General features: G+C 46.7%; 1 protein-coding gene across 2 annotated transcripts; it reads left to right on the plus strand.

Moving 5' to 3' along the window:
- Positions 1 to 2,576: 2,576 nt before the first annotated feature.
- On the plus strand, positions 2,577 to 8,689 carry LOC149349369 (uncharacterized). Of its 2 annotated transcripts, XM_089578285.1 has the most exons (4): positions 2,577 to 2,835; positions 3,012 to 3,075; positions 6,530 to 6,692; positions 7,213 to 8,689. In XM_089578285.1, the coding sequence occupies exons 1-4, from the start codon at positions 2,690 to 2,692 to the stop codon at positions 7,254 to 7,256; spliced, it is 417 nt and encodes a 138-aa protein (XP_089434411.1). In that variant the 5' UTR covers positions 2,577 to 2,689; the 3' UTR covers positions 7,257 to 8,689. The 2 variants fall into 2 exon arrangements, with proteins under 2 accessions (XP_089434411.1, XP_089434412.1); XM_089578286.1 differs by lacking the exon at positions 6,530 to 6,692 and having other exon boundaries at positions 7,213 to 8,685.
- Positions 8,690 to 12,756: the final 4,067 nt, after the last annotated feature.

Raw genomic sequence — 12,756 nt, forward strand, 5'->3', positions numbered from 1 at the left:
AAAACAATTCGAAAATATGTAGCGTAAGATATAACACTAATGCACTGTGAAGCTTGATGCCTTATTGGTCCAGTAGAGTGGAGAGCTGGGCGAGTTAATTGGTTCACGATTGTAGAAAGAAAACCAGCGCAAAAGACGGGGACACAGAACTCGGAACACAGAATACAGGAACACAGAACACAGCGTCGTCCTGTGTTCCTGTTGTGCGTCTCCGTCCTTTGCCCTTGTTTTTTTTTTTCCTTAATTGGCCATGCACTTGTGGCAATTTAAGTGCACTTCCTGTGAATTTTGCACAAAAGTAGTGTATTTTTGCATTCACCTTTTTTACACGCTGAGTTGTTTTATCTTTTGGTCACTTCAGAAGGGAGGAGTTAGTATAGAAGTAATTTACTTGGAGAATACAAGGAAATATATCTTGCGATGAATTTTCTCATATTTTAATTCTGCCTGATGGGAATGCATTACGCGCCATACGGTGTTACTCACAACCAAACGCCCAAGGCTCTAAGTTGGGCAAAGCATGTATCATATATGTGGAAGTGCGAATATGGCTGTGGTGCGCTGGGCGTCTTGCATGCAAAGCAGGAAGTGATTTGTGTCTAGACCATCCAGGAGGGCATGTACAAGGACGGGAAGATAGTACAAACGCTAAAAAAAAAAAAAAAGCTAGCTGGGGCTAGAAACGCATTTTTCGTTCTAGCAAGTACCAACGTTGGGGCAAAGCAACCAGTTTTGGGCGCCTTGTAAGAAGAAAGGATGGTTCTGGGAAGCGGAGGCAGGGCTGCGTACGGCGCACGCGAGGTCGCGGGGTCAGGGAGTAGCGCTGCAGCAGCACATCGGGAAAAGGTTAAATTCTTCCACTCGCCACTCGCAGCGCACCGCAGAGCCGGCAGCCTTCTCTCTTGTCCGCCTACCCGGCAGGTTCCGGCCGGGGAGACGGACAATAGTCGCGGGCGAGAGCGAAGGAGGGGGGGGGGGGGGGGGGCACCACATGAAAAGCATTAGAAGAATGTCACTGGCGCCTCCACTACGGCTCAGCTTGTACTATTCTGGCGCAGTGCTGCGTTTCGCCGTAATCGCTTGTCAGCAAAGTGAACACAGCACCGTGCCTTCCCGTGAATAGTACAAGCAGGGACGTCGCGGCCACATCGGCATTCGCAGTATAGCGCCGCCCTGTCGCTTATTTGCTCGCTTATCCTCTAACAAGTCAAAAAGTCTTCCTGTTGTGGCACGCCATCCATGGCTTACGACACCACGTCTGTCATTCCCCTTCATACTTCAAGCGTTTCTCTTGCTATGGAAGTATTAGCCGTTGCGGCCACCAATTCAAGCAGCGAGAAAAATTTCAGCGCCGCAGGATTCGTAATGAAAGAGCGCCGCTCTTGTTTCGATCAAGCCATCATCAATGAACAACTTGCATATTTAGAGTGATAAATCTATACCTTTATGCGTTGTGTCTTGTGTATAATCCCAAACTGTGATCTGGAATGCGAGGTCAAAATTTGAATGTCATTGAAATAAACTCATTTTCCTGAAATTCTCTTTTTGTGTCGTCGCCGCTTTGCAGGTCGGGCCGAGCACGAGCGTGCTCAGGGTCCTTCAGTGTCGGGCCGGGCTTCCTGTCGGTAGGTTAAGTCCCGGGCCGGGCGCGGGTTCGAAATTGCGGCCCGTGCACAGCTCTATTCAGAAACCTAATCACATTTCCTTTTGTGAAAAAAGAGCTATGTGCAGAGTTTAAATGGTGCAAGTATGAAGCTACAATGAAGTCAATTACCAAACACATCGAAACATCAGTTGTGATGCCTGAAAAAAGATGTACTGCAACATATAAATACTCAAGTCTCGATAAGCAGGAATACTGAAGGGGAATAAAAACAGTTTTCTTTTGTTCGGGCTCACGCACCTGCTACAAACATATTCTTTATACATAGCAATAAAACTTGAAATAACTGTTTAAGAAGCCTTTTGGTCAAAGTATAGCTAAGTATGACTGAAAGGAGTCCGCAAGAAATGCACGGAAGCAGGCATGCAGTGTGACAGCGCAGCGCGACAGGTGCGCTTTTTAATCTCGCGCGCGCACTGAAGAACATGGGTTTATGGTTTATTGGGGTTTTAACGTCGCACAACGAGTCAGGCTATGAGGGACGCCGTAGTGAAAGGGGTTCGGAAATTTCGACCACCTGGGGTTCTTTAACGTGCACTGACATCGCACAGTACACGGGCCTCTAGAATTTAGCCTCCATCGAAATTCGACCACCCCGACCGGGATCGAACCCGCGTCTTTCGGATCAGCGGCCGAGCGCCATAGCCACTGAGCCACCGCGGCGGGTCGAAAGACATGACGGGGACACGCCGAGGAGGCAACGCTGCAGTGCACGCTGCCTCCTCGCCTCTCGGCTCCTCGCGAGCAGCCCCGTCCGCTGACGAGCGGTGGCGGGGGAAAATCTAGGGAAAACATGCCTGTCCCCAACCGGACATGACGTCATTAAATATCACGTGACCTATGACGTCACGCGTATGACGTCATATTTTTTTGACCAATCAGCGTTTCCAGCTTGCCGTCCCGCAAACGCTTGTCTAACAACCGCCCGCAATAACCTCGAGTAACCCCCAGAGAGCACAGTGTTGCTTGGATTTTTGCACTTCAGCCGAGCTGAATCCCTAGACTTCCCTAGTTCGGATCGTCCCCATGTGTCGGTGGCGCGGGGGCCGGGGCGGCCGCGGCAGAACGGTGGACCATGGGTGGACGGCGGCTGCATTTCGCATTCACGGTGCTCACGTGCTCCGCTTATCTGTGCGACCACGAGCGTCATGGAACAGCTTCACCACATACAGGTACGCATAATTGTCCGCTCTGTCCAATGCGGTATGCTTCTAATACTGCTAAGAATTTTCATTTGAAAGGAAAGCATCCTAACGTGTGTGGACCCTTTGTGAAAAATGCTGCAACGCCGTTTTCGTGTGACGTTTGTGGAAATGCAACTTTTACTAATCGGTCCCATTTGATGCAGGACTACCAGTGCCTGCACGGTTTTGTGCCGACGTACAGCACGCACCAGTTCAGCACGACTGAAGGTGAGCGCTACACGACGCATGTCAGCGCAGTCTGTGTCCCCTCTCGTTCTCCCTCCGCCCTGAAGCGCTGTTGGGAAATTATAAATACCAGCTCGCCCAGTCTGCAGTTGTTCAGCATAATTAGCTGTGCATGAAAGATTTTTGTCCTCTTTTGCGGCGCGTATTGTGTTAATTGCATCCAGTCCTTTGTGCCTTTTTCCCCATGCTTGCAGGATGTTGTGAAATCCCGCATGCTGGCTTTGAACGCATATGACAATGCCCCACTTCAGCCGCGTGGCATGTTTGCATTCTTACTTCTCACTCAACCTCTCATTATCTTGAATTGCCGACTATACCTGTGACCCCACGCACCTGTCAAACAGTAGCGTGCATGTTAAGCACTTAGTACTCGTTTACTGATTGCTAGTTATGTGTTTACTAGAGCAAAGTGGAATAAGCGGTAACAAACGAAACGAATTATGGAAACAGTACACTGCATTGTGTGTGACAAATAGGTACAGGATGCATGCACGCTTGTGCTTCCCACCTTTGAACTGCTCATCTACTGTCCCCTTGACTGTTTTGAACAGGAATCTGTTCAGTGCTTAAATGTGATAAAAAGAAACTATTTCCTGGTCTGCGCCCTTCAATGCACAAAAAAAAAAAGCCATGAAGTATTCATTATGTAGCTATAGCATGCACATGTGCAGTCCAGTAGCTAGCTGACAATTGACACATAAGGAATGAACATTCTGAGTAAGAAATATCTTGCCGGGTGCATTTTTCATTTCTTCTGTCACATTAGTCATTTTTCAGACAGGCAGACAGATTGAGGTTGTAGTGCGATCCAGGTCATATATAGGGTTGACGAAAAGGTTTCGATGACCATCGCATCCCCCAAGTAGAATATACAGCAGCTTTTCTTCCATGTCGTGCGTTTCTGCTGCAGCTGTCATCCTTAGTTTTCTAACTGAAGTATGTGAGCAGGTGTAACACAGAAATGAATGTGACAAAAATATAACATTGTGTGTACATTTGTTACAGCTGGCAAAATGAAATAATAAATCAGACTAATAGTGCCTTGCCTGCAAGAAGTGTGTTTGGTATGCTAAGTGTCAGTAAACAAAATATTAAAAACGGTGAAATGGTGAAGTGTAGAAGCATACCTTGGCATTCCTTTAAACGGCGTAGTAGATTGGGTTACTGCTGCTATGGGCTGCTTACAGAGATTTCAGTGCCCACTGAACATCACGCTCATTGAAATTTCAGGCGTGCATTTGTTGCATCCTTGTTCTTTTTTTGTGTGCATGCGTGTGTGCAAATATTTTTGTGGTAAGGTGCCTCCTGTGCTTTAAGTTTCAGAAGAATATGACTGAATGTTATAACATACCACTTGCTTGTTCTATGCATGTACCATATACACTTGACTAAGGGCCCTGCACTCGTCTATGGGCCACTATGCCCGGCTTGGGAGCCACTAATTACGGGGGGGGATTTGCAAAAAGCAACTGCACTTCACGCATGTGTAGCCTTCCTTGTGTGGCACGCTACCCAAGGAGCTACCAGTAATGACAGCTGTCTGCTGCTATCATTGTTGTCATCTTCAAGCATGCATGTGCTCAGAGCCAATGGAAACGGCCGACCATGAAATGATGCCGACTGGACAGCTAAGTTGTCTGCTTGTAGATTTTAAATTCTTAGTGTGTGGCGTCTCCAGACATTGTTTTAAAATTACAGGAATTTGAAATGCAATGAATACAACAGAAATGACTTCATCTACTATGGTAGCAAGGATTTGGGCCCAAGCATCCGTGACAGCAGTATCGACGAAGCATAAAGGTGCCTGCGACTGGACAGCAGATATAGCATCAGGCTGTATAGACCTTTTTCAGTTTTAGCCTCGCTCCCAATGCGCCGAACACCGCCATATTGCTTTCCTCCTCTCTCACTGGTTCGGAAAGGTGGTGTCCGTGCGTTCTCTGCGGTTCTCCGTGTTTACTGTATGCGGTTGCTTAGCTGTAGTAGCTCGATTTGGGTGTATGTGCGATTAAAGCTGAAACTAGGTCTTCGGGAAACCACTGCACAGTCGTCTGCTGTTCGAACAACTACAGGAAGCGAAGGCAGCTTGAATCGGAGCAGTGTGAAGAACACAGAGAGCCTCAGCGGCAGTGCAGTTGCGGGCTGTTTCAGCTACACATACCTTACACGCGAGCACCTACTGCTGATGTCGCTACGGTATGTGTCGTCTATGACCCTTGCAAAATCAAAACATAAGCAATAATTTGGGTAAACGATGCAGCAGCAATTGCGGGTTATGTGAAACATTTCTGTTATAACTGCCGACACTGGTGACTGATTATTAACGGCACTGTAAACATAGCTACCTGACAGTACTTGAAAGCCATGATGCATTGCACAAATGCCACAGCTGTTTGCTTGCAGTAAATATCCGATAAACCAGCAGGACTTAAAAAACTGAAGGCCGCAGCTTTGACGTGTCTACCTTGCATCGTGACACATCATCGACCAAATACTATTTTCAACTGATGCCATAATGCAAAGTGCCGATTGTTTAAAAAAAAAAATGTGCCTTTTAGGGACATGTAATCAGCAGGCACGCAGTGCCCACCCGACCACACGCACGCGCTTTCTCGCTCTATCGGCATTAATCAGCAGCCGCACCCGAGACGGACCAAGCAGATGTGCCCCTCAGAAACTGTCACAGCAGGTGCACCAGCTTCGAGTGTATAAATTACATCACGTTTGAAGGCCAGATGCCTCTCTACTACATCTTTTTCCGAGTTTAGCGAAATATCACACGGCGCGAAGCTCCAAATCCAATTTCCTCTGTTCCTCCAACACTTTGCTTCGACGCGCGACGCCGTCGGATGCACTGGCACTCCGAAGAGCGCTGCCACACACTCGCATGTTCACGCTAAGAGTGGACCACCCTACAGCTGCACACTTCACCAGTTATTTTACCGTTAGTACGAAGTAATCAAGAAATTTATGCAAAGCCAAAAGCTGCAACAGAACTCTGCGCTTATGCACTCCAGCGGTGCCTTCTCCATGTAGCACTGCAGAAAGTACTGTTTTTTAGGACAGTGCGGAGGGAAAATGTAGTGAAAGACGCGGTCGAACGCAGTTGCAACCTGTTCGTGTCACCGGCGCAATGCAGAGCAGACCGCTTGAGTGCTTGACAGCAACACTGCTGTTAGCTCGGAACGGAGCGGTTTTTCTTTTATAATTATAACTACTACATAGAAGCGCTCAGCAAGTTTCATGCTCACATTAATAAATGTCTCGATTATTGATACCAGAAAGCCGTTAAATGAATTGCGCACACTTGCGTAGAAGTGCGCCTCTAATGTCTATTTTCAGCACAACTTGCAGGGAAACATCCGCGTCGCCGCTCGCCGAAGCATGGGCCATTTTGTTCACAGTTGCTCAGTGCATACAGTGCAATACTTTGCAGGTCAAAAATCGTGCAAAAATCAACACTGGGATAAGGCTGAACAGCGCGGCGAGTACTCGCTGCGTGTATTGCAGCGGCGGCCACCCAAGCCAACTTGGCGAAGAAATCGGCCAGACGCAAGACGGCGCTGCTGTCGAAAGATGGCCACGTGCACCTGAAAAAGGTCTATAGTACAGTAAAGTAGTTTTCCCGTAATATGGTTGGGAGATTGAACAATAAGTGTCGCTTTCGTGTAAGGGCTGCACCTTGCCAAAATTGCGAAATAAAAATGCAGACTTTACTATAGTAGAGTTTATGCAGCATTTCTTTATTCGTTGTTTCTGAGGTTTTATTTTTTAATGCAAGAGTATTAAAAGCCTGACTGGGGAAAAAAAAAATGTCAGTCGTAAGATTCGCCACTTGGCTAGAGGGAAGCAAGGTCACTTGTGGTAAAGGCACCAGCGGCATCTAACGCTATTCAATTGCTAACACACGTGGTAATCGGGTGTTCCTGCAATTTTTTTTTTTGTATGCATCTGTGGTTTGCCTTTCTTAGTGCAGTTTGTGTGGTTGCCTGAAGCAAACCACATCTTGAAATGTTGGCATGCCAAAACCTTAAATGGAGCACATGCATTCTGAGGCATGTATCCTTGGCAGAGTTTGTTTCGGTATGCATTCTCACGTATTATATTCTCTGTTTACAGGTTTCAGCGTGAACATCATTGCGTTTCTGGTCCATCTACATTAGAGCACTGCACGGGCCTCAATCTGGGGCCCGAGACCTGAAGCCCGAGCCCGGCCCAGGCCCGCGGCTTCAAGCCCGGGCCCGGCCCAGGCCCGCTAAATTATCGCTCTAGCGAGCCCGACCCGGCCCGTGAATCCCGGAGTGAGACCCAGCCCGGGCCCGGCCCAGCCCGTTTCACAGTAACGCTTGAGGTACACCGCTCACTCTGAGCAAGTAGACTGCTACTAGACCGATAAGGAACTGGCCGTCAAAGGTTCTGAAACCACAGTTTGGCTTGCAGAAAGTTGGTTCTTTTTAACCCAGAAGGAAGTGATTAAGAGTAGTGCTCACCAGGCCCTCTTTTGGACAGTGATCTCGTGTAGGTGCGCAAAGATAAACTCGGAAGTTCCGAAAGCGAAATAAAAAGGGCTGCATACGCGCGTAATAGACTTTGCATTCCCCCATGATTTTAATCAGTTATATTTTTCCGCCTGGAAGAATAAACATTAAAGCTACCTAGCAAGCAGTGGGATGACATTTTTTTAGTGAACGCGATCTCACAGGTTGAAATCATAGCCGAACTGGTCGCCTTTCAGCAGAAACGAAAAGTTAAATGACCTGAGTATTTCATGGTGTGTGTTTGGAAGACTATAAGCGTCTTAAACTTTGGGATGACGAATGGTCAATGGCCAATTAAGACCGGTTGATTTTTACTCTTACTGGTGGAGCAGAAGATAACGTGCGAACGACGTGATAATTTACAGGGCAAAACCCTTGCCATCACAACCAGGCTGAAGAAGCGAGGAGAGATAGATGTGCTTATTCGATGAGATTTACAAACTCTCGCGAGCTTTCGTGGCTATTTCATTTACGAGACGTTCCGGTCAGCTCATCAAAAAGAAAACCAAACGCGCTTTAGTTTGTGAATTTTCTCACATGAGAAAAATATAGCTATAAAATTAAGGCTATGTTTTTGGGGCTTAAGGGCCCAAGGGGAGTCAGGCTGTGAGAGATACCGAAGCAAAGGGCTCCGGACCATTTCGACCACCTGGGTTTCCTCAACGAGAAATGATACTACAAAGTACATGGCTGTCATGCTTGCCGCCTAAACAGAAATGCGGCCGCCGAGGATTGAAGCAAACCCTGGTTCCCCGGCTCAGTAATCAAGCGCCTTGACCACTAAGCCACCACGGCGTAGAAATAAGGAAATAAATAAGTCAATGAATAAAGTTTAGTTTTTTTCTCAGCGCGTACTATAACCCATAGCTCATTCGTGTCGCTGCTCCAATGTCGCAGTTGTGTACTTGACTCTGCAATAGTGAATGAATAGTCGGACACCAGCTGTTTCTGTACGGACCCAAGGCCCACTCGCGTCCGCAACTTTAAGCCCGAGCCCGGCCCAGGCCCGCAACTTCAAGCCCGGGCCCGGCCCAGGCCCGGCAAAAGAGATCGTGTCCCGGCCCGGCCCGCGGGCCGGGCCCGGGCTTTTGGGCCGGCCCGAGCCCGTGCAGTGCACTAATCTACATTTTGCCTGCCCGCAGTTTTATCACAACGCTTGGATATTGCACCGTTGCTCTTGAGGAAACCTGCAAACTGCCTGCATTTTAGCACTAGAATTCTTTGCTCATGTTTATGCTAGTGTTCTAGCGCATATTTACTTTTTAAAATTGTGCATGATCCTGAACTGCCTTGTGATGGCATGTGCACCGCTTGGGGAGCAGCGTTTTTTCTTTCCCCATCCAGCATGCTCCTTCCTTTGATATCAGTTTTGCAGACATGCCATGATCTACAATGTGAACTTCTGCATGTTTTTTAATTTTTTTTCTCTTGTTCCTATCTCTTGATTCCTTATGCATACTCTGAGAAGGTTGCTGGTCAGCACCGGTCAGTGATGCTAACTAAAATACAGTTAGAGGGCCCGCCGTAATGGCTCTGGCTGCTGACTGCAAGGTGGTGCAGTCAAATCCTGGCCACAGTTCGATAAAGGTGTAAAAACTCCTGTGTGTTGTGAGATGTCAGTGCATGTCAAGGAACACGTACATTCAGTCTAAATTAATCCACAGCCCTCCACTAGGGCGTTCCTTGTTGCCACTGTGCAACTTTCGGGCATGAAACCCTGCGTGCCATACCACAGCAGTATGGCTGAGGGTCCAGTTATGTCAGAACGTTGATGTTTGTTTTGAAAATATTTAAAATTGGTTACTAGCTCTATGAGTGCAGCTGTGCACAATACCAGTGATGGCCAGTGTGCCATGCCTCTTGTTACCATGGCACTGGGCTGAAGCTACTAATATAAAAACATTTCAGCGCAGACACATCCAGCTGACAGTTTAGGACTATGGTTCTTGCATGCGATGCCTTGAAGGTGCACTAAACAGGATTTCTTGTTGTCTCAGTGTACATGCTGCGAACATTCTAACAAATGCCCTGGATCCCACATTTTTTTTTTAAGTCACCATGGAGAGTAGGAGGAGTCAGCCAACATGGTTGGTATGGTAAAAAGCGTGTGGAGTGGCTTTCAGCCAATTGTGTTTCAGCTCCGCTGTGCCGTTGGCTGAGTAATATGCATGCAGAGTAATCTTGGAAAATGTGTGGGCTGCTGTTTGGACTACGTACAGCTGTAACAGACGGCCGGGCACATCACTACTGTAGCTGCAGATGAGGAAACATTGTCAAATTGCTTCGGATTTACTTCAGTGATATATTCTCTGAACAACAAATATGTACCAGTTTTATCAGATTACTACTCACACAATGTCCAAAAACAGTAGTGAAAATTACTTTGGGTATCTTAACAGATGATAGTATTTTCATTGGCCATCGCAGATTGACGAGGTCGAGTCTCTCAAAACCAAATATAGTCCATGCGTATTTTACTTCCGCGGGCTTAATTTGTGGCTATGTTCTCTGCATTTGAAAATATTCATTCAAAGAAAACATAATACCTTTATGCTCGTGTTGGTTTTTTAAAATCAATGTAGGCATTTGCTCGTCTGCTGGAAGCTGCTCGCGACTTTGCTGTAGCTCATTTGAGCATGTGCACATGCTGCTGAATAAAGAATTTTCAGATATTTTGTGTTTTGATGAATGAGCTCCAACATGAGATTCCTCACATGCACAGCACTGTTTGCGAGCACCTTGAACACAGAATGTTTCCAAAGAAGGGGCCATGCAGAGCACACACTAGAGGGTTTGATGTTGGTCTCGTATCGAGGTCGTTATTGCTTTTGTGGGTGCAGAGAGGAAGTTACGTGGTATAGAGCTCGGCACCTCATCATGTTTGAACAAGACGACAAATTCTTTGTCACAAACTTTATTTCAATGAAGGCATAGTCGACACATTACTCGGAGAATGAGATGCTGGCTGTTTGCTTTCACAAGGAACGAAAAGGAAGTGAACACTAGCGTAGGCAATTTCAATGGAGCTGCAGTGCAAAAGTGCCCGTGTGTTGTGGAAGTGAATCGGATATCTGCAGGGCGTCCAATGTAACCACAGTTCCACAATGCAGGTTCTTTTAGCTTGTGTGCAGTTTTGGGATCAAGCAGACTTCCAGTGAAACTTGGTCAGGCGAAGTACATGTGGCCAAAGCCCAGCCCTCCCGCAGCCTGTGCTGCCTCTAGGGCACACTCTAGGGTGTAGTGAAAAGTGCCTCTTTGCAACAAACTTATGTTAGCTGCATGTACCGGGTGTTTCAGTGAACATTTTCAAAATTTTATTTTTGAGGGAAAACTATGGCTTTTGTGGCATAGTATTATCAGTATTGACGGACATCAGAAAATGGGTGAATCATCTTAACTAGTAGAGCTATGTACCTAGTAGCAATTAGCGATTTGTAGTCGGTCGTTAGTAATAGCCATATATTTTTCGAATTTAGAAAACAATTACCCTCGGCACTGTGGCTCGACAAAATTTGGCTTTTTTTCGACTAGTTACGTACACTAGAGGGGTTGCTTTGCCTGCATGCTTTTGAAAGCACATGTATTAGGTTTTTTCGCGATGGAGCCAAATTTTGTCGAGCCACAGCGGCGAGGGTAATCGCATTTTCGAAATTCTTAAAACTTGTGTGGCGATTACAGAGCAGGCTTCAATAACTGCAACTAACTGTCTAACTCTACTAGTAATTATTAAATATTAGTTAATGAGCTTGCTAATTAAGAAATTTAAGAGGTTTTCTGGCGTCCATCAACACTAGCCGCCGTGGTGGCTCAGCGGTTATGGTGCTCGGCTGCTGCCCCGAAAGATGCGGGTTTGATCCCGGCCGCGGCGGTCGAATTTCGATGGAGGCGAAATTCTACAGGCCCGTGTACTGTGCGATGTCAGTGCATGTTAAAGAACCCCAGGTGGTCGAAATTTACGGAGCCCTTCACTACGGCATCGCTCATAGCCTGAGTCGCTTTGGGACGTTAAACTCCATAAACCAAACCAAACCACCAACACTAGTAATACTATGCCAAAAAAGCTATATTTTCACCCCAAAAAGCCTATTTTTGAAAATTCTTGAAAGTGTTCGCTGAAACACCCAGTATATTTGTATGCACACAGCTGGAAAAACCATCAGGTTAAGCAAAATATCACCTTGACAAAATTACTTCGCCTTGCTGTTGCATGCTGAGAAACCACAAAGCCCGAATTCCTGTATATTGCCGAAACTAAAGTTTAGCCTGCTCACAAAGCTGCGTGAGCAAAGAAACTGTCGTGCCTCTGCGCACAACCTTGAGGCTTTGTTTGCCTGCAGAACTTGAAAAGCACACCTTAAGTCCGGCTTGCCCACAAAACTCTGCACAAAGACACAATTCTAGCCCAGCCCAAAATCCAGATAGCTTGCACAACCTTCATGAGCAAGCTGTCCTGTTGAAAGCAAGATTCAGGTTTTTTGGCTCGCCTCCTGGTGAGGAATTGTAATAATGCTTGCAACCTGTTCAATCAGCTGGGTGCCTAATCCCTAATGACTGCAGGAAACAAGACGACCTTTTTCGCACTGACACTTGGCAGCATCTCTGCAAACTATTTACAATGTTCATTTGAGCCAGCAGGCCAGTGTGAAGTGTGCAGCACAAAACCAATGTGTTTTACCCTGAGATTACACCTTGGCACACGCATAGAATGACACTGATGATAAAGCAAATTTGGCCTGTATGGACGGGCCAATCCCTGACCGTCGTCCTGCTCCTCCATGAACATCCGAGAGAGTGCGGCCAAGACAGCTGTGACAGGAAATCATCTTTTTAAGTGAACACAAGAAGCAACTACAACACGAGAGTCACAGAAGCTTGCAAGAATGCCAATGACGATGGTGACTTCTTTGTCTGTCCCAAAGTTCTCAAAATGAGTATTTGATTATTCAAGTTAAGTTAGGCATTGACCTAAGCGCACACATTGTGTTGGATGCTAAATGTCCAATGCATCTTATTCCACCTGTCCTTGCAGAGATGCTTTCTGCATTAGGAAAAGTAACTGTTGGTCAAATGTGCAGGGAAACCCCCAAGGTGGGGTAGATTTGTAATAAGGGAGGAGTTACTCATT

This window comes from Amblyomma mixtum, chromosome 3 (genome assembly GCF_055824585.1).
Source record: "Amblyomma mixtum isolate Tamu chromosome 3, ASM5582458v1, whole genome shotgun sequence".
NCBI lineage: Eukaryota > Metazoa > Arthropoda > Arachnida > Ixodida > Ixodidae > Amblyomma > Amblyomma mixtum.